Source organism: Pelodiscus sinensis, chromosome 1 (genome assembly GCF_052426305.1).
Source record: "Pelodiscus sinensis isolate ZL-2025 chromosome 1, ASM5242630v1, whole genome shotgun sequence".
In the NCBI taxonomy this organism is placed as follows: Eukaryota; Metazoa; Chordata; order Testudines; family Trionychidae; genus Pelodiscus; species Pelodiscus sinensis.
Window position 1 is genome coordinate 25132886 of NC_143052.1, and position 21876 is coordinate 25154761.

At 45.5% G+C, this 21876-nt stretch overlaps 2 protein-coding genes across 5 annotated transcripts in view; one reads left to right on the forward strand and one right to left on the reverse strand.

Moving 5' to 3' along the window:
• The window catches only part of FAM185A (family with sequence similarity 185 member A), a 119833-nt gene that overhangs the window by 72874 nt on the left and 25083 nt on the right, over positions 1-21876 (forward strand). For 2 of the 4 annotated variants that reach the window (XM_075926832.2, XM_006137562.5), the window contains one exon: positions 2179-13586. In XM_075926832.2, the coding sequence (XP_075782947.2) occupies positions 2179-2294 (116 nt within the window). In that variant the 3' untranslated portion in view covers positions 2295-13586. Of the gene's footprint in view, positions 1-2178; positions 13587-21876 lie in introns of those variants that run through there. The other 2 variants (XR_016349672.1, XM_075926836.2) reach the window with 2 other exon arrangements.
• FBXL13 (F-box and leucine rich repeat protein 13) overlaps positions 8633-21876 on the reverse strand; it is a 224907-nt gene continuing 211663 nt past the window's right edge. The window contains exons 19-21 of the mRNA XM_006137531.5: positions 20598-20732; positions 14908-15071; positions 8633-8913 (exon numbers count right to left, since the gene is read on the reverse strand). Coding sequence (XP_006137593.2) covers positions 8736-8913; positions 14908-15071; positions 20598-20732 — 477 coding nt within the window. The 3' untranslated portion in view covers positions 8633-8735. The remainder of the gene's footprint in view (positions 8914-14907; positions 15072-20597; positions 20733-21876) is intronic.

A 21876-nucleotide genomic window follows, 5' to 3' on the forward strand; every position in this document is an offset into this window, starting at 1 on the left:
AGCTCTGTGGTGCTACCTTCCCCTTCCTTCCCCTTGCGTGCTGCTGCCTTCCTCAGAGGCAGCAACATCAGAGGGGAGGAGCAGGGGAGGCTGCTGCAAAGCAGCCTCCGCCCACAGCGAACCCAGGCTCACTGCAGACAGAGGCTGCTCCATAGAATGCAGACCAGCCTCTGTCCATGGCAGGCCAAGGCTACCTGCAGGCAGAGGCTGCTTTGTGGCAGCAGTCTCTGTCCTCAGGGGATCTGAGCTCCCCCCAGATAGAGGCTGCTATGCAACTATTCAATTACCGGACATCTAAAATCCCTATTCTAAACCCTGGTCCTCTCCCAGAAATAGACTCCTCCTTGCAGCCTGTCTGCTTGGGATTTTCAGCTGAAAACCCTCTTTTGGATTTGGTGCCCACACGGTTTTAGCAAAAACCCACAGGGTGAGGAAGTGAGAGTGCTTCCTTGTTACATCTGGCACAGTGATAGGTGTGTTCACTTGGGAGACACATCACTGCTAGTTCAGCTCCCTTCTTCAGTCTTTCCTGTTGAAACTTTTCCACTGTGGATAAATAATTTTAAAAAAATGCTTGGTAGAGAAGGCTTGGGTCCAGAGCCTTCCTCCTGAGTGCTCTAGCCACCAGGTTACAGACTCAATCTCATGCTAGAACACACTCGCTCTCGCTCTCTCTCTGGTCCAATAATTCTTTCATTAGTTATCCATAGTGAAATAGCTTCAACAGGAGAGATGGAGATAATCTCTCCTCCATCAGAATGTCCCAGTGCCCCCTGGTCTGGGCAACCTTCTGTGAAGTGTCGGATCCCAGTTCAAATTCCTTCTCACCCTCAGGTGGAAAGGAACCTGAACTGGGAGGTCTCCTACATTCTAGGTCGGGGTGGGCAATCGTTTTTGAAAGGAGGCCACTTCAAACATTTTCCAAGTGGTCATGGGCTTGGGCCGAAGGGGCGGGGCCTTTAATTAGCAAGAGTTGAAAGGGATTGTGCCTCCCCTGCAGCTCCGAGGCAAGTGTTAGCAGAGTGTGGGAGCTGCGAGCCCTTTCAGCTCCTGCTATTTAAAGGGCTCGTGCCTTAGCAGTTGCCCAGAAGGTGTGAGCCCTTTAAATAGAAGCAGTTGAAAGGGTTCACGCCTGGCTCCCAGGCAGCACGTTAGAGGGTGGGGCTGGGAGCTGCTGCATGGGCTGGATGAAAGGGCTTGGTGGACTATATCCAGCACACTGACAGGCTCTTGCCCAGAGCTGTTCTAGGTGGATACCCTGACCACTATGCTAAAAGTTATAAAGGAAGTCTTGATTCCCTCTGTCCCCAGCCATTTTCTGTAAGCTCATCTCTAAAGGGCCTGATCAGAGCAGGCTCTGAGCTTGCCTCCTGGATCAGGTCTTGCAAGTGAGTTAGGCAGAATGCCTATCTTCCCTTCCCCAGTTTGTGAATCATTCCAGGATACACTTGCAATACATTTGCTCAGATACAGAAACATAGGTACCTAGAAACTTTTATGCGTAATTTAGGTGCCACGTGATTTTAGCACCTATTGAATTCAGAGGCAGCAGAGTGAATGCTTTGTGAATTCCAGTGGGGCCTAATTCTGCGATTTAGGCACCTAATGTCAGGGCGAGGACTATCTCCTACCACTGTAGGTGCTTTACATTCATGTGGAAAAGTTCCAGTCTCAGTTGGGTTCTTTACATACTGCTGTAATAAGAATAGCATTTCCACAAGTAGCTCACTGGTCCCAGTAAATCAGCTCTATAGCACATGGTATTCATCCATGTTTCTGAGATAAGTTTGCTGCTGGAATAAAAGCTTCTTGCTTCCATGGCAGATGCATTTTGAAAACTTCTCTCTTTCACTAACAGAAGTTGGGCCAGTGAAAGATCTTACCTCATCCAGCTTGTCTCTCTTCCCACTGCAATTCTTATGTACATGATTTTATGTAATAGAAAATAGTATGATTCACCAGATTCATCCCTTTGGCATATTACTGAAAGATTGCAGAGAATAAATGGTATCATGTCAGGAGAGTAACACAAAGTGATCCCATATCTCAAGAAATGTACCAATTTTTTCCATTAAAATCCTCTTGCAGAATGTTTCCAGGATGCTCTGTATAAACTTTTATACGGAAGAAATTGTTAATGTGACAGGATAGCAAACTGAATGCAATCTTGTTTTTCAGGTCATCTAAATCAAATGAATGAAAGAAACAAATGGATTAAGGCTGACACACAAGATGGTTCAGTGCATCTTAAAAGCCAAAGCTGGTTCCAGTCTATCAAGCTGCAGGTTCCTTGATAGGTCAGAGGTGTTTAAAATTCAAGGAACAGTGAAGAAAGATTACTGTACAATAATGGTGAAAGTGACTTATTAAAATATAGCAAACAGTATATTAAGTGAGGATTTTTTTTGCCTAACATATGTATATGTTAAATGGCTGCTGTTTTTTAACTGCTGTATGAAACAGGTTTTACTTTTAGTGCCTTCTATAGTTGTGTACAATCTTGTGAATTCTGGATTTGTGTAAAACTTGAACTGCTTATCCCGTAAGATTAGACCTCAATGAAAAAAATTCCCAATGGTTATAGCTGCCTGCTGCGTGCTTCATAATATCAGAGAAGCAAACGGTAGAAAGTTTCAGCTGAGAAGGTGGGAAGGCTGATGTTGAGCAGCCAGATACCAAGGCTACAAGAAGAGCTCAGCGGGGAGTTATATAGCTCAGGGAGACTTTGAAAGACCATTTAGATACTGAGTACTGAGGGTGTTGTAGTGTGCTCTGCCTGGCATTGGGGTTTTTTACACCTGGTATGAACCTTTTCATGAGTGCAGTTTGTTGAAGTAATACAACATTGCAAAGGTACCTCTTGTTGTTATCTGCGAATGATGTCAACCCTAACCAGGATATGTTATGAACTAATGAAGAATTAAGTTTCCATAAACAGATTTTTATTCCAAACCCAAGCAAACAGACATATTTTATAACTGACTGAAATGTTATACATGCAGGGGAAAGAAGAGTCATTTTCATTTCACAAACAGATACACTAGTACTGCATTTGGTGCTGTGATTGTCTGTACTCTTCCCTAGGGTGGAGTGGTAGAAGTAGTGCAGCAGCACTGAATGCCATGTACAGTGTTGGGGAGGAGAGGACTGGAGATATGAGAATGCAGCTCTCTATGGGCTGTAGAGGGAGGTGAACATAGGTCTGTTGAACTTGAGGGTCAACAAGAATTCCAGCACGTTTCTTTGCTGCTTGAGAAGCACTAGTATCTCTGCTGCACATCTCTCCTTTTCCTATGTTGTTCTCCTCTCTGTTGTATCCTTGTCCATTTTATCCCTGAGGGCGATCTGCCAAACCCCATGCTTGAAATCAGAAGCACCAGAGCCATGTAGGATATCTCAGAATATGTCATCCCGCATCCTCTTGCTTATCTGGCTGAGCCATGTCCCTGGTGTGGAGAGGCCCTCAAGGCCATGTTTCTAGCTGCAGAAGGTACTATGAACAAAGATACCATTGTGAGTATTCACAAAATAAACAGTAATGTGGCATACTGAACTCACTTCCTTCAACACACCCAAGTTGCACGCACCACGTTCTCACTTCCACTTGGAATTCATAGAGCAAAGTGGCAATCCCAGCCATAGTGAGTAAGACCTATTGGGAGTTGGGGCAATAAGAGAGGCAGCTCCTGGGCATGAGTATGTGCAGATACGGCAAATGAAGTGAATACTGGCAGGCTGTGTCTACACTGGCATGAATTTCCGGAACTGCTTAAAACGGAATACTATTCCGTTTTCAGTTTTTCCGGAAATGGAGCGTCTACATTGGCAGGCTGCTTTTCCGGAAAAGCCCTTTTTCTGGAAAAGCGTCTGTGGCCAATGTAGACGCGCTTTTCCGGAAAAGAGCCCTGATCGCCATTTTCGCGATCGGGGTTTTTTTCCGGAAAAGACTACTGGGCTGTCTACACGGGCCCTTTTCCGGAACAGTGTTCCGGAATAAGGACTTATGCCCGAGTGGGAGCAGAATAGTTTTTCTGGAATAGCGGCTGATTTTGTACAGTAGAGCATCGTTGCTTTTCCAGAAATTCAAGGGCCAGTGTAGACAGCTCGCAGCTTATTCCGGTAAAGCGGCTGATTTTCCGGAATAAGTGGCCCAGTGTAGACACAGCTGCACTGTTTTCCATAGGAAGTGGTGATTTTAGCTGATCTCTCACTCCTGAGGGTAACCGACACAGAAAGGAGGCTGCTCTGCACATGTCCATATGCAGACCAAGTCCATATGCTGCTAGCCTGGGAGCTGTATTGGTGTGTCTGAAATAACTGCTGGGTGGCATTGGAGTGTCCTACCAGGGTGGAAGAAATAAGGAAGCCCTTCCCAGAAACCTTTGGCAGAAAATTGCAGAGTACCTCCTGGAAAGATTTTTCGAGATCCGTATCTCGGATTCATGGGACATCCTGGTGCACATAAACAGAACAGGGCAATGGGCGCCAGATAGCAACTCTACCTTTGTTGGAGATTTTTGCTTCCTCTTCTATCATCATTAAAAAAGAGTAAGTGAACAGGTTTGTCCCTGCAATATCAAAGCAAACTGCACAGTTAACAGGTTCCTTCTCTCGTCAGGTGCACCTGTGCTGGAATGTTGGACTAGGTCGACTATTCTGGAGTAAAAAACGGGCCCTGGCTCACTGTGACACTCTATTCACTTGTCCCCTACTGCTCTTCTTTGTCCAATCCCTCCTCCTTATTGTTCACTCTGGAGGCCTGTGACTCTGACTTCCTAAGTATTTTTGGGGCTCGTGGGAAGGGGTCTCCCCCAAGTATTACATGCAGCACTTTCTAAATATTGTACCATAGCGACCGTTAGCCTCCCTGACTTTCTAGTGCACCTGCTGCTGCTCCTTGGCTTTCATATACACCACTTCTGCAGGTCCCTCTTGTATCCCTTTTGCCCCATGCCCTGAGTGATCTGCTCTTAGCTATCAATGTTTTTACAGCTGGCTCAGAACTGACAGCATAGCCTCTTCTCCCCGCAGATCCACCATCTCCCCTGTTTCCAGACAGGAGCATGACTGCAGCAAGGAGTCAGCAGGGCAGCTGCTAGATGAGCTCTCCAGGCTGAGCAAACAGGAAATGGAATTTCAAAAATTTGAGGGCATTTAGAGGGGAGGGATATATACATGTGTAGAATCATAGAACACTAGAACTGGAAGGGACCTCAAAACGTCATTGAATCCAGTCTCCTGCCCTCATGGCAGGATCCAGTACCATCTAAACCATCCCTGATAGATGTCTATCTAATCTGCTCTTAAATATTTCCAGAGATGGAGATTCCACAACCTTGCTAGGCAATTTATCCTGGTATTTAGCCACGCTGACAGTTAGGAAGTTTTTCCTAATGTCCAACCTAAACCTCCTTTGCTGCAGTTTAAGCCCATTGCTTCTTGTTCTATCCTCAGAGGCTAAGGAGAACAATTTTTCTCCCTTCTCCTTGTGACACCCTTTTAGATACCTGAAAACTGCTATCATGTCCCCTCTCAGTCTCCTCCTTTCCAAACTAAACAAGCCTAATTCTTTCAGTCCTCCTTCATAGGTCATGTTCTCTAGACCTATAATCATTCTTGTTGCTCTTCTCTGGACCGTCTCCAATTTCTCCACGTCTTTTTGAAATGTGGTGCCCAGAACTGAACACAGTACTCCAACTGAGGCCTAATCAGCACAGAGTAGAGTGGAAGAATGACTTCTCGTGTCTTTCTCCCAGCACACCTGTTAATGCATCCCAAAATCATGTTTGCTTTTTTTGCAACGGCATTACACTGTTGACTCATATTTAGCTTGTGGTCCACTATAACCCCTCGTTCCCTTTCTGCCGTACTCCTTCCTAGACAGTTGCTTCCCATTCTGTATGTGTGAGACTGATTGTTTCTTCCTAAGTGGAGCACTTTGCATTTGTCTTTATTAAACATCATCCTGTTTACCTCAGACCATTTCTCCAATTTGTCCAGATCCTTTTGAATTATGACCCTATCCTCCAAAGCAGTTGCAACCCCTCCCAGCTTCGTATCATCTGCAAACTCAATAAGCGTACTCATTATGCCAATATCTAAATTGTTGATGAAATATTGAACAGAACCGGTCCCAAAACAGACCCCTGCGGAACCCCACTTGTTATGCCCTTCCAGCAGGATTGTGAACCATTAATAACTACTGTCTGAGAAGGGTTATTAAGCCAGTTATGTGCCCACCTTACAGTAGCCCCATCTAAGTTGTATTTGCCTAGTTTATTGATAAGAATGTTGTGTGAGACCGTATGAAATGCTTTACTAACATCTAGCATTACCCCGTCCACTGTTTCTCCCTTATCCACAAGACATGTTATCCTATCAAAGAAAGCTATCAGATTGATTTGACAGGATTTGTTCTTTACAAATCCATGCTAGCTGTTACTTATCACCTTATTATCTTTCAGGTGTTTGCAGATGATTTCCTTAATTACTCGGTCCATTATCTTTCCTGATACAGAAGTTAAACTGACTGGTCTGTAGTTTCCTGGGTTGTTCTTATTTCTTTTTTTAATAGATGGGCACTAGATTTGCTCTTTTCCAGTCTTGTGGAATCTCACCAGACTACCATGATTTTTCAAAGATGATAGCTAGAGGCTCAGATACCTCCTCTATCAGCTCCTTGAGTATTGTAGGATGCATTTTATCAGGCCTTGGTGTACCTCTTAAAATCAGGAATAAGGGATCCTCTTAAAATCAGGAATAAGGGATCTTCCGGAAAAGGCTTTATTTTCTGAAAGATCCCGTCTAGACTGGCGCTTTTCTCTGGCAAAGCCCCGAGCCGGAAAAAAGCGGCAGCCATGTTCATGCAAATGCCGCAGGGGATAGTTAAATTCCCTGTGGCATTTGCAATTCCGACTTGTCTCATTAGCATCCCTTTTCCGGAAAAGGGTGCCAATGTAGACACAGCCTGGCTGTTTAGACTGCAAGCTCTTTGGGGCAGGGCTTTGTTCTTACTATGTGTTTCTCTAGCACCTAGTTCAATGTGGCCCTGATTTTGGTTGAGGCCTCTATCTGTTGCTTCAGTACAAATACGTAATAAATTAAATTTCTGAAACCCTTTGTCTGATTACAGTACACTGGATTTGGACAAGAAGTACACAAGTTTCATTTTCCCAACTTACATTTAATCTGAAGCCATTCAACCTCATACTGAGTGCAGCTGTTAGAGAAAAGCAAAGGCACTCATAGCCCCACTGCTGTTCATAATTCACCATGCTCTGTGCGCGCACATGCACTCTAAATCCCAAGGATATGTAGTAAAGTTGTCCTGTTTGGCTGCTTTCCTGAATGTGCTATTGCCAGTGCACAACTGGAAGAGAATAAAAGGTACTCTTGTTACCCTCATGCCACTTGTTTAAAATTACAGCAGTCAGTATTTTCCCCTTAATCTGTGTAATTTTTTTTATCTGAGAGAGAGCAGTTTTGAGGTGGAGCAACACTGATAATTTGAAATGGCAAAGGTTAAAAAAAAAAAAGAAAGTATGTGCAAGGTTCCAATTTCCTGAAGAAGTTTTCAAACACAAAGCTTCTTTAACTATTTTGGTCAAATTGTTTTGTTTGTTTCTTGACTGGTACTTTGTAAAACCAGTTAGATCCACACAGACATATACTCCCACAGGGTGCCTCACTGATTGAAATGGAACACCATGCACTAGCAGAAGAATGTAGATATGTTTTACAGCAGGGCTACTCAACATGCGGCCTGCATGCGACCCGCATGCGGCCTGTTTGCGGCCCAAGGTATGGTTTGGGTTTACACGGATTTTAACACGTGGCCTGCAGGTAGGATCCTTTGAACATGGCCTCCACAGTGAACACTCTCCACAACACGTAGCGAGGTGTCTCCCAGGTGGGGTGAGCACTGAAAGATGCAAGCGGATGACTAGCTGGAACAGACGGGTACAGGGTGTCAGCATTTCTAGCCCCCAAGGAGGAGGTGCTGGGAGTGTCAGGGCATTGTGTGAAAGAAGCTATTTGCATATATTTACATGTATATGCAACCACATTTAAGTTGCAGCCCTCAGTATGTGCTGTGAGTATCGTTGTGGCTCCAGGGGCTTCCAAAGTTGAGTAGCCCTGTTTTACAGGATTAGGACAGTAGATTTTTCTGCTAATTTTTCAAAGGCCCTTTGATCTGGCTAGCCTCCATTGCTCTGGCTCGTTATGAACTAATTCTGTGGCCTGCTGAATTCCCGAATTTTGTGAGAGCTTAGAGGGCTTGTCCACGAATAGGGGCAGGCCCTAGTCAGACCCTCCCGATAAATAAGAACACCACACACATCGCTTCTTTGTTATTTCCATATCATGAAGTATAAATACTGCTCTGCAAGCTGTATAAATGCTGCACACTCCTGAGAGAGGATGAACACATCTGAAATTTCACTAGCCTGATTCAGCATCTGAAAACTCACTAAAAATTGTTAAAACTTAAAAAACAACAAATAGTCTAGCAGCACCTTAATTTCATTTCTTTGCACTGTAATTGTGAATGAGGACAGTATTTTTCAGGACCAGTATGTACTGCTAGTCTAGAGCCCATTTCTGCTAAAAAGATTGGAAATAAACATCACAATGCCACTGGACAATCCCCTTTATTAAATTACAGTTTTAAAAACAGGAACTTGCAGTTTCATTTTTACACTCTCTGCTGAAACAACCTTGACATACAGATGATGTTATGTAGCTTCTTTGTTTTCATTCTGGGACAAGGATTTAGCTTTTTCAGATCCTGGTCTAGATTTTTTGTTGAGGGTGAGTACGCTTCCAGCACTATCATACCCAAGCCAGGAAGGAGGATCAGCATCATTATATTCTTGCTTCTCTAACTTGACTGAATATTTCAGAACAGCTTGTCTGAAGAAAAAATGAAAAATAATATTGTTGCACAAGCAATTTCTACCAAGAATATTTGTAAAAAAATACAAACACTGATAAGCCAGATTCTCAGGGTGACCATATTTCCTACCCCACTAAGTAGCAGTTGATACAATAATGGTTTTAGAAGTGAGTTGCTTTCACTGGGATAGAATTTGAGGCTATTTCATGCTATATGAAGCATGCAGTAGTGTGTGTAGCCCTCTGGGACATGCTGTCATTTGGGCATCTCCAGATGAGATAGGGCTATTAAAGTGAGGTTACAGTCTCAGCTGCTAGTAGGGAGCCAAGATGTCTTGAAGTGCTGTTAAGGGACATCTTTAGCTGATACTGAGGTAGCACTAATGGTTTCAGACACAGCTCTGGCCTTGCTTTCCTTGGCCCCTGAGAAAATGCTGAGGACACAGCCTTTGATTTGGGATTAGGAAAGAATGAATGGGGGCAGGATCAATGACATGCCCCACTACATTTTTCAGGACCGGTATGTACTGCAACTCTATATAGAGAATGTGGCCAAACTTACTGAGCTGCTGACCTGCATACGCCAGTCTTCAGAAGTTCAAGAGCTGAGATATTCCTACCAGGGCTCAGAGATTCAGCCCTGCACTAGATGCCTGCTGGGGCTCCAGCCCTGCTCCCATTGAGGCCCTGAGCTCCAGCAGGCAGCCCTAGTGGGAAAACCCACACACACAAACCCTCTCTCTCTCTCTGGCCAGAAGCCCCAAGTCCCTCCCTTTTCCCATTGGGCAGAAGCCTCTATTCCACCACCCCTCTGTAAGGTAGACTCCTGAGGCTCCTCCCTCTTCCCCTTCCCCCCCATCCAGCCAGGAAGGGACATGAAGGGGACTTGGGAGCCACACTTTAACTTCTCTCTCCAACATCCAGCCTCCTCACCCACCCCATCCCTCACAACCAACTACAGTTTCACATCCAGGAGCTTTATGGCCTCTCCCACCATTATTTCCTCTCTCCATATAAAAGAGCTGTTCACTCCTATGATTTAACAATAAGATGGTAATGTAGGTGCATATTTTTGTCTTAGGTTTTGGCTTCAGGCAGGATTTGAATGTGGTGAGGGTCATGGTTGGCTTCACCAACACAAGGCAGGAATGCCATACATGGGGGCAATGTGGAAGGAAGTGAGAAGATGGCTGTGGGAGCAACAGGCAAATGCAGCATTGTGAGTGGCATCATTAGCAAGAGAAACGGGAATGGGGGCTGATGCAATAAGAGACAAGGTTGGCTAAGCCAGGCAGAATTCCTTTCTGACCACACAAGCACATTTTAAAGATCCAACGTTACAGCATTTAGTTTTTAACTCATTCCTGTTAACAAGATGAAGTTAATAATATACAAGTGGTTTTATACAAACACACCTATGCTGTAGAGGAGCCCATGTGCAGCTGTATATAATGGAAGACATGAGATAGCTAGTACAAATGTCACTTATTCAGGGCCACTTTCCCTTTACTGATGGAAAAAACTTGTTTCAATGGATAGTGTCTATAGAGTGGATCTTATTGCAGTATAGTACCGTATGACTACTTTCTGGACGTTTATGTTGCTCTATGACAGGAGCCAAAATTGACCAGACTGCGAAAAGTGGCTGTTATTTATCCTTTGGCATACAACAAAATGCATGACTTAGAGACCATTGCATTATATTTCATTTTTAAAATTTGTCTAGAGCAGAGAGTCTCAAAGTTCATCACCTCAAGGCCCTCTGACCCTGGGCAGTGATACTCAGATTTCAGCTTTGGCCCTGTGCTCCAGCAAGTCTAAGCCAACCCTGCTGATGCCATTAAAACCGAGCTGCGATCCACTTTAGGGTCCCCACCCACAGTTTGAGAACAGCTGATGAAGAGCCTTGGTGCCAGCATTCTGGGGAAGGGTAAGACGATGCCACAATAAAACAAATAATAATCAGCATTAATGTAAACAATTGGTGTTTCTGCAGCAGAATGAAACTTCTGGCCTTAAGAGATGGGTGTAAGCAGCCAGGCGAGAAAGAGAAGGCAGGAAGAATAAGGGAAAGATAAACAAGAACCTATCCCAGCACACTGCAGACTTCCTCTATTAGGTAAGAGCACTTGTGTTATATAAGCTCTCAGTTCTTCTGAGGCTTGTCAGCTGCAAATTTGCATTAGTCTATGACTTTACAGCCCCAGTACGCACATGTCCTGTGGACTGAAACATGGTGCTCAAGGCACCTCTGTCCAGAAGTAAGTGTCTGTGTGCATCACATTTAAAATACATTAGGGCACAGTGGCTAGAAACAGATTTTTTTATGTTGTTAGACAGTTTAACTTGCTTTTCAAAGTGCACTTCTGGGTGATTCTTAATCCAGTTTCTATAATCACACTAGACTGTCTTCATTTCTGAACCTCAGGAATGTGTGGGAAGCCCAGCCTGCTCATCCTGTCACTCATTTGTACTAAACACATGGAAAATGAATGTTTCCTTTTTACAAAGCAGCATTAATCCTAAGTGACTCATAGATGATATCCCTATGCTGCCATTCACTAATAGGACTATTCTGCCTCAAGTAGTGGAAGCACGCTGTATTAGTGTCACACCTACACAAGGATTCTCTGGGGCACACTGAGCTGTGATTAGTTAATTGGTTATTCATCTTTCGATACTGACCTACACAGCAGGCCATATTTATTTCAAATTCTAGTTTTTTATTTTAATAGTTGCAGAAACTTGCAGCATGTTATTACACTGGCGAATGTCATCTCTAAGGCTTTGTCTACACGGCAAGTTTTTGTGGCAGAAAATATACTAATGAGGGACTCATTAGCATGAGTAACGATGTCATTAGCATATTTTCTGCCAATTCTTTTTGTGCAAGGGGTTTTTGCACAAAAAGAAGCAATGAAGCCACTTCCATTTTGCGCAAAAAAACCTGGGAGAGGCATAAGGATCTTGCACAAAAGGGGTTTTTTTTGCACAAAACGGAAGCGGCTACACTGCTTCTTTTTGTGCAAAAACCCCTTGCGCAAAAAGAATTGGCAGAAAATATGCTAATGACATCACGACTCATCCTAATGAATCCCTCATTAACATATTTTCTGCTGCAAAAACTTGCAGTGTAGACATAGCCAAACAGTATTTGAGATTTGGAAAGGCTGGACCCTCAAAATGCTTGGAACTGAGTCCTAGAAAGCTGTATGGGTTTGCAGCTGACAGGATTTCGTTACTTGGTTGGGATTTTTTTAAATTTAACAATAAAAACAAAATTGTAAAAAGGCTGCAATCTAGTGTAATGAGTTGTGCCTGAATGTTTATATGGCTGGGTTTGTCTGATTAGTGAGGTCTGTTAGGTCTGGGCAGTGTTTAATAAATAACAGAGGAATTCTTCTTGCAGCATGAAGTGCACATGGTTTAGAAATGTCCTGAAGCATCTTCAAATTAAAGCCATATTTCTTCTATTATTTATTTAATATTTTAGAATGTGAAGGAATAACAAATTTATTAGGGTATATAAGCTTTTGTGAGATACAAAAAGAAATGTAAAAGATTTTTTTTCTCTTCAAGCATCTGGAGAACTGAGATGTATCTCACAAAAGCTTATGCCCTAATAAATGTGTTAGTCTTTAGCATGCCACTAGACTCCTTGTTCTTTTTGTGGAAACAGACTAATAAGGCTACCCCTCCACAATGTGCTTTGTTATGTAGATTAATTTCACTTTACACAGATTCCATCCTCTCAGATACTAGGAAAGGTCTCTGAAATGTGAACACATCTATGAAATGTAGAACGCAGACATCACACACTTTGAAAAACATCCAGGCTTTGTCCTTGTTTTTATAAATACTGGGGTTGAATATGATCTTTAATTATTAGCATGCCAAAAGAGAATTTGGGGCTATTGGGGAGTGGTATAATCTATTTGACATATCTCTGCGTATTATTCATTAGTTGAAATTATGAAAGTAGTGAATGAAGTACAGGTACATGGAAACCTAAAAGTGGCCCAAAAAATTCAACGATAATGCTATCTTCCTACTGTCGTTGCTGAAAATCTGAATTACGGTTAATAAATGCAGAATCTTTATTATATTGTGATTCGAACTCTGATGAAGGTTGGAGTGCCGAATGGAGGGCACAAGAAGTCACAAAATAAGCGCTTTGTGAAATAGCTGACACAGATGATTACTGGCTTCAATCTTCTGCAAGGCTTATGTACAACCCGAAACTACCATGGCAGATTTGGATACGTGCTGCAGAAATGGAAAGTTAAAAACTCTCCAGGATGTGACTGAGGTCACCCAGAACAGGCTGTGGAACAGATAACAATTCAAATACGAAGGAGGCATCACAGCAGTACACTCTGCTACTGCAGATGCAGTTATCTGGCTTAACCATCTATGTGTAAAATTACAGGACTTACTGTACATCAACTGTGTAAAGAAGAATTTGTTATACTGTAATGATGATTTTGCTGTATTTACTGCCTAGCAAGTGTATGTAGCTTTTTGTCAACTGCCCAGTACAAGTGATGAAATAGAACATATTTTTTTAAAGTGGCAGGATATGTCTGTTCCAAATCATGAACTTGGTTTTCTTTCATTATTTCCACTTTTGTACTCTGCCTTCTATCCTGTCTTCCATTTTGTGTTTGTGTTGAATAAATAAAGCAATCTGACTTGGAGAAGGTTATTTTCTTCCAGACACATTATCCTGCTTAAGTATTTGTGGAACACCTCAGAGAGGACTACCAAGATACGTCGTAAGCGTCATCACCTTTAGTGACTCTCACTGACAGGCGGCTCTCATGGGACAATATTAATTTTCAGGTGTGGCTTGTGTGGCTGAGGTTAGAATTTTCCAGTCTGGGTAAATAGCACAACGAGTCAAAAACTGGAATAAAAAGGGGGATTATTGGAGAAGGGGGGCCATCCATCACCACAAGCCAAAAAAGCAGGCTGAAGAGAGAAAGCAGGAAGGTCTTCCTTGTCTGAAATGCTGACCAGATTTCCAAGTCAGATGGTAAAATCAGACTAAGGGTGGACACCGCTCAGTACTATTCATTACTTTGCAAAGAACTAACTCTCTGGTGGTTTCTTTAGCATAAAAATGACTGTGGTTAAGGAATTCCTTGCTGGGTTGTCATATTATCCCTAAAAGTGTTAATCAAGAAGCTAAGGCTATGTCTACACTGAAGGCTTTTTGTGCAAGAACAAGTGTTCTTGCACAAAAACTTGCGTAGCGGCTACACTGCATGTGCATTCCTGCTCAAGTAAATTTACAGTGAAGTGTCAGAACGGAGGACTTATTGCGCTAGAGTTATTCCTCTTCCCATGAGGAATAAGCCCTCTTGAGCAAGAGCTCTTGTGCAAGAAGGCAGTGTGGATGGACAACAGGAGTTTCTTGAGCAAGAAACCCCAATGGCTAAAATGGCCATCAGAACTTTCTTGCACAAGAGAGCATCAACACTGTCATGGATGCTCTTGTGCAAAAGCACATCTCTTGCCAAAAGCACATGGCAGTGTTGACGCACTCACACAGAAATTCTTGCGCAAAACAGTTCTTGTGCAAAAAGCCTGCAGTGTAGACATAGCCTAAGAGTGTCCACAGTGAAGGACTCTAAGGGAATATATATAAGCACCTAGAGGCTCAGGAGGTCTGAATCACTGATTTCAGGGTCTCAGATGGCTGGTCTTTGGAGCCTCATGTCCCAACAAGGTGTGGCAGACATGGGTCCTGGAGTGTGCTTCCGGGATCCAGAGCTAGGAGCAGTGACATGGCTCTGCCCACCAGTAGCTAGAGCCATTCATGCCAGACTGGTGTCCCTCAAAGGGCAGAGTGGACTAGTTTGTGACAAAGATCACTTTATATTTCAAGTCCAATTGCATAAAAAACATGGGTTTTGTTACTCTTAATGAAACTATTGATGACATTATATTTGTACTCATTCAACTTTTACGCTGATCTCTCAAATTTTTGCCTAGGAAGCAATATCTTACTTGGTAATATTTTTGCAGTACAGCATCTTAAGAATCCGGAGTTGTGTACATCCTTTCCAAAGGTATTTTAGTGTTTTGTCAGTAAGATGTACACAGCCTGAGATATCCAAGAAGTGGAGATAATGGCAGACTCCAGACAAATACTGAATACATAAATCCGTCATCTGTAAATCCAGCAAAAGAAATACACATATAGAAGTTAGAAGATTCCTAGAGACTCCAAAGAAAAAATAAAACACAGCACCTGAAAAGAGAAGTTACTCACCTTGTACAGTAACTGGTGGCCTATCTAATAAGTATCCAATTAACTAACAATGACACTAAGAGTAGGGCTGGACTGAGGGGTGGACGAGCCGGGCAGCTACCCAGGGCGCTAACCGATGGGGGGCACCTAACGGCAGCTGTAAAGAGCATGTGGCGTCCCTTGTAGCTGCCAGCAGGCTCCTGCAGCACCGGCGCCGGCCAGCAGCGCCCTTCCCCCCACGGCTGTGGGACCCTGCATGGCCCGGCATGCGTGCCAGCAGCAGTGGCCAGGCCGGGCAGCTCATGTGCCGTGCGCCCCGGGGGCAGGCCCCAGGCTGCGTGCCAGCGGCTGTGCCCGGCCTGTGCATGTGCCGTGTGCCCTGGGGTGGACCTGCGCATGTGCCGAGCGCCCCGGGGGCAGGCCTGCGCACCCTGGGGGAGGCAGGCCTGCCCCCCATGGGTGGGCCTGCGCAAGCGCCGTGCACCCGGGGGCGGCGCCACGCGCCTGGGCACGGAGCGCCAAAATGGCTCAGGCTGGCCCTAAGAGTGAGCACAGAGAGCAGCTGTGGTCCAACCAAGCTGGAAGCGGTTGATAAGGAGCTGAGGGACAGTTGCGGGCGTGCACATGCTGGCACATTCGCTGTGTCGCAAGCGGTGCTGTGTGTGTGCACTGGCACCTGGGGTGGGGGAATACTGCTGCTAAAAAGTTCTGATTACAAGTGCAGGAACACCAAGACATCTACAGTGGAGCACCCGCAAGGACACTCCTCAAAGAAGAACTCAAAATTTTAAAATCTATCATTTCAGGCAGATATGTGCCACTCAGCTCATGAAATATATGGAACAGATGAATTCTGAGTATTAAAAATAGGAGACTAAAAAGACTATAGGTAACAGTTACATGTTGGGAGTATATTTGGTATCAGTTAAATATGATTCCAGTACTTCTTAAAGCACGGAAGGATGTTTCAACTAATCAGCAGTCTGAAATGGCTCACTACTCCCAACACCATAATTCTGCATATAGCATACGTCTTCTGATAGGATTAACTATTCTCAAATTATTGCATTTAAACTGTTAGACCAAGTCATTTTAGAGTTAACTATAGGAGTGTGTGGGAGAAAGAATCTTAATTTACAACACTCTTTTCATATTTTAGTACTGTATCACAAATATGTGTTATCTTGTGCCTGCTTTTGTTTATTGCAGGGGTGGGCACTAATTTTTGATGGGGGGGGGCCACTCCAAGAATTTAAGTGGTCAAGGGCAGTACTCTTCCATGATATTAATGGAGGAGGTGCAGGGTCTTGGATGGATGTTGAGTGCAGAAGGGAGCTTGGGGTAAGGGATTGGGGTACACCAGAGTTATGGGATCTGGGAGGAAGTTTCAGTGAAGCAGGGGGTTGTGACCTGGGGCAGGAGATTGGTGTTGTCCTAACCATGAGAGCTGACCAGCAACCTGGTGACTAAAGGGTTAACTGTGTCTCCTGTCCCTAGCCAGGTATCTGGTCAGCCAACAACAATGCAGGCAGGAAAAAGGAATTTTTATTTTTCCCCTCCTTTGCCAGAGGCAGAGCAGTTTCTTCCAAGTAACAGGGAGATGGGAAGGCCTATCTCTCTCCAAGAAAAGTCTTCGCACAATGTGTAAGTATGGCAAAGTTTAGCTAGTCCATCAGGTTTTATTTGTTTTCTGGTTTGGGAATGTGTAAATGATGTCTGTGCTATTAAAAGTAGTTTTTCTCTCTTTTGTAACTAAGTTTTGAGCCCAAGGAGGGGGTGTTCCCCATGAGTTTTTTTAATTGGTGGCTCTTTTTTTTTGTGCTTGCAACTATGGTTTTGTTTTGATAATAACACTTTCTTTTTCTTCCAATTAACCTGATATTGCTTCATTTTGGTGTCCTAGTTTTACCTGTATGGTCTGGCCGTTTGGCTGGCTAAAGAGTAAGCTACCACAGACTGCGGCTTGTTTTTCTCTTTTCTTTTTTAAGCTCTTTGGGGAAAAAGAGCTTGAGGTACCCCTGAGGTTTTAGGGAGGAGGTTTCGCAAATGATCTCTTCTCTGGTTTTCTTGGAATACTTGAGTGGTGGCAGCAGATATTCCCCAAAATCCGGGTATTAGGATTTTGGGGGGAAGCTTTCATACCAAAGCCTGTAGAGACCAGGTTTTGGGGTGTTTTTGCGGGCCCCCATTTCTGCATTTGTCATGCCAGAGTGGGGAACAGCCTTGACAGGTGTGCAGGATGGAATGCAGGCTCTGGGAAGGGGTATGGGTGCAGGAGAGTATTCTGACCTAGAGCAGGGGCATAGGAGGAAGTGCAGGGTCTGTGAGAAGGCTGTGACCTGGAGGAGCATTGTAGAAGGGGGTGAAGGGTCTGCTACGGTATTGTGAGCTGGGGCAAGAGTGCAGGAGGGGTTGCAGAGATCTAGGTTGTGACCAGTAGTATGGCACTGGGGTTCAAGGTCTGGGACGGGGTTGTGATGTGGAAGAGCAGTGTAGGAGATGTTGCAGAGTCTGGAAGAGGCTATAGGAGCAAGGATGCAGAGGGTTTGAGTTATATGGAGTAGGAAGTACAGGAGAGGGCAGAGGGCTGGGGAAGGTAGGGAGGGACTGGCGTGCCAGAGGCAGGCTCTGGCTGGAAGGTTCTTATCTGGGTGGCTCCAGATCAGCAGCCTTACCCAGCAGGTTCCTCAGCCAGGCAGGGGCCATACATGCTGCTCTGAATGCTGTGCGCCCAGGGGAAGGGGAGAAGGGTTACTCACATGCTGCCTGTCCTGAAAATAGGACTGTCACGAGGTGCGCCCCCTATGGGGCCCGACCCCCCCCCCCCACAATACCATCCTCACAATTCAGTGTCCATTACTCAAGGAAAATACGGTCTCACGGGCCTAATCCAAAAGTTCTATGTCCCTTACTCGGGAAATACGGCCCCGCGGGCCTAGTCCAAAGGGTTCAGTGGCCTAGAGGCCTGAGTAGCAGGTGTGCTCTCCCTGGCTGTTGGAGAGCCGACCACCAGTTGGGGTAAGTGTAGGGGGACACGGGCCCTGCACTCCATCAGGTTCCGACCAAGGGCCCTGTTGGAAGTGGCAACTGCACTGCCAGCTCAGTGAGAGGTCCACCCGCAACACACAGGGTATCCCTCCACCCTGGGCCACTTCGTACCATCTCTGAAGGGGGTTCCATCCCCGGATTGCAGCACGGTGTACCTGGACCTTGCGGCTGTCCCCCAGTCACAGGGTAGTCTCTGGGGTTGCAGCAGTGGCACCTACGATGGGGTCTGCAGCTCTAGAGAGTGCTGCGGCTGGGACGACTGCTCAGTTTGTTCCTCCAGCGGCGGCAGTAGCAGCTAGGTCTGCGGCTGGTGTTGCTGCTCGAAGGACGACTGCGCCAACAAGGCTGGGCTCAGGAGCTCCAGCCTGAACTCCCTCCCTGTTTGCAGCTCCTCCTGAATGAGCTGGCCTCAGGCCTTTTATACAATCCCCACACCGGCAGCATGCCCAGCTGGCTGAAAGGGGTGGGGCTTTCTCCACTCATAAGCCTTTCACTCCCCTCTCTAGTGTGGGGTATATCCACCCCATCACAAGGACGCACCCATTGGCTGGAAACCGGCCAACGGGAACTTCAATGATTGTGCTGGCAGTGGGAGCAGCATGCAAAACCTCACCACCCGCCTCTTCCCAGGCTCAGGCTCCGTGTTCAGAAAGCTGCCCTGACCAGCGTGTGGGGTCGGGGCAGGCAGAGAGTCAGTCTAAGGCTCCCTCCGCACTCGCAGGCTGGATCCAGCAGCTTGGTGGTCCGGACCTGGTCAATGGGCCATATTTTGCCCACCTCTGGCTTATACCCCAGGGCAGCGGTTCCCAACTAATGGGCTGCCAGGTTGCAGCGGCTCTGGGGGCCAGGGCTGGAGTACGCTGCTCTCACTATGGCTGTTGGGAAAGGCATGTCCTGGGCAGGGACAGGGTCTCCTCCCAGCCACAGAAGAGCAGTTTGCTGCATGGCAGGAGGGCCATGTGGAGTGGCTCCGCACAGCCCTCCCGCCACACGGGGAAGTGCTCTTCCATGGCTGGGAGAGACTTCGCATTGTGTGGCCCTCCTGCTGCACAGAGAAGAGATCTGTGGCCAGAGGGGACCCCACCTCTGCCCAGTGCTGGTTGGCTGAGAGGCAGGCCAGGATACAACATGCCTCTCCCAACAGCTGCAGTGAGAGTGGAAGCGCTGGGCAGTGTACCCCCGCCTCTGCTCCCAGAGCTGCTGCAATGTGGGCAGCAGCGTAGGACTAGGTGAGGGAGGTGGGGCCGGCACTAGGGGATCCGGGGCAGGGGTAGTCCTGGGGGCTCTGGAGAAAGAGCTAGTAGTGGGGAGTGCTCTGGGAAGGGACTAATATTGGGGGCTGACACTGGGGGAGGCTCAGGGATGTTTGGGTGCAGTGGGGATCTGGAAACAGGAGGCTGGTACTCGGGGGTCTCGTGGGGGGCTCTAAGGGGTAAGGGGCTAACATTGAGGCATTTGGGATGGGGGGCTTGCACTGAGGGACTCTTGAGGGGCAAGGAGATGGTGAGGTTATAAGTGTCTCCCCTTCCCTTGCACCGTAGTCCACAAAGCTGGACAGCCAGTGCACGATCCCTTGGCACAGTCTCTCCTGGAGCTTCACCTGGGGAGATGCAGTTCTGTGACACTCTTTCCCAGAGCTGTCAAGTCCTGCTAATGACTTGACAGAAATTCATTATTTAACTGGATTATTCATTCAACCTGGGATTCGTTGTTAGTCCTCTCTATATTTTCTCGTTTGTTGCCTACAGTTTTTCTTTCTTTCTTTCTTTCTTTCTTTCTTTCTTTCTTTCTTTCTTTCTTCAATCAAATAAAATTATTTAACAGTTATTCCATGAATTGGCTTTATGGACTCTCAAATTACACAAGAGATGTGGTTGTGCTATATGCAAACTTCATGCTGAGATTTTTTTAATGAAATAAGCAATGTTTGGAAGGCGATGGATCTACATGTCCTAGAAATGTTTGCATAGAGATATATATGACCAAGACCCCAACTATGCTGTCATTCATGTAGGGCTGAATTAAGATATGTTGAAACCCTAAATTATGTCACTTGTAAGAGGCCCCATAGCATTACCAAAAATACGTATTATTCTAACAGAAAGGACAATGAAAATAGAAATAATAAAGTATTATATTTTGGATAAATACCAGTTCATAGGCAAAGACAGACTAAAAACTAGGTTTTTTTTTATTTGGAAGCCCCTCATAATCTAAGGCCATAAACTGTAACTTACTTTCCTTGTGTATGAATCTAGAACTGCACTCAAGACTATGGTTTTTCAATATAAAGAGAATTACAGTTGCGGACATCAGCAGGTCAAAGGTCTGAATGCTACATTATTTAATTTTATGCAATAGCATTCCTGGAACTACCCTTCTCGGCTCTTGTACATACCTTGTGGCAACCAGCTATGTTGAGGGATGTAAGTTGGCGGCAGTTAAATGCCAAAGCTTTGACAGATTCATTTGTCAGTTGAAAGCAGTAAGAGACATCACAGTACTCTAGATCTTTTGCACCCTGGCAGAACCTCTGAAACACAGTAACAAACATCTAAATCAATCTCATGTACCTTTCTGAGATTGTATACTACATTTACACTAACCATCTGATTTACGTCAATCACTGTAATTGATTAATTTATTCTTTTTCTCATATTAAACATGTGGAATAAAATATATATTATCAATGAGATTACTCAGTTGGAGTTGCATTCTGAATAACTCCCAACAAAAAAGCAGGAAATGCACCAGGTGATAAGTTTTCATTTCTGATACTGGTAAATCACGAAGTGTGTCATTCACAAAGTATGTAATTTGGGGCCCCCAAGGTGGCTGCCTCAAACATCCTATGGACTGGACCTACGGGGCCCAGGGCAACACCTGGTGGCAGCAGGGGTCAGCCTCCCCTGCAATCATTGTGGTGGAGGGAGCCTCCCCCACACTGATCAGCGCAGTGGGATCTGGAGCAAGCCAGCAGACAGCTTCGCTCCGCCCCACCACCTACCTCCCAGCTCATTTGCAGTGGCAAGCAGAGCACCTGATCCGCTCCCCACTGCCACAGCAAAGCAGAGCACAGTGGGCTGGGAGACTGGCGGTGGGGTGAAGCAGAGCTGTCTGCTGGCTCGCTCCAGATCCCGCTGTGCAGATCAGTGTGGGGGAGGCCAACACCTCCTGCCACCCCACACCAGGACCCCCAGGTAATCCCATGGCTTGTGTCGCTTGGAGGAGGGGGGCTTTGGGCAAGGGGTTCAATAGGGGCAGGAAGGGGTGGAGCAGAGGTGGAGCCTGCAGCTGGGGGTTGCCCCAGAACGTTCACCTGGGATAGTGGGCATGGAGTTGCCCTGGACCCCATGCTCCCCCCTCCACCTGGGGACAGCCCTGTTAGTGAGAAGAGTGGTAGGTGAAAGTGCATGATGAATCACAGAGAAATCACCTCCATGTATTTGGTACATACTATCAATACTGAAATATATCACACATACAGCTGTTACCCTAAAAGCAGTATTTATCAATAATTACCTGATTATTGTATCTGAGATATAGCAGTATTCCCCTTAACTTACAATATGAATTCACTGCAGCATCTCAGGGTACGTCTACACTACAACGTTAATTCGAAATTAGTTCGAATTAGTTAATTCGAACTAAGCTAATTCGAACTAACGGATCTAGAC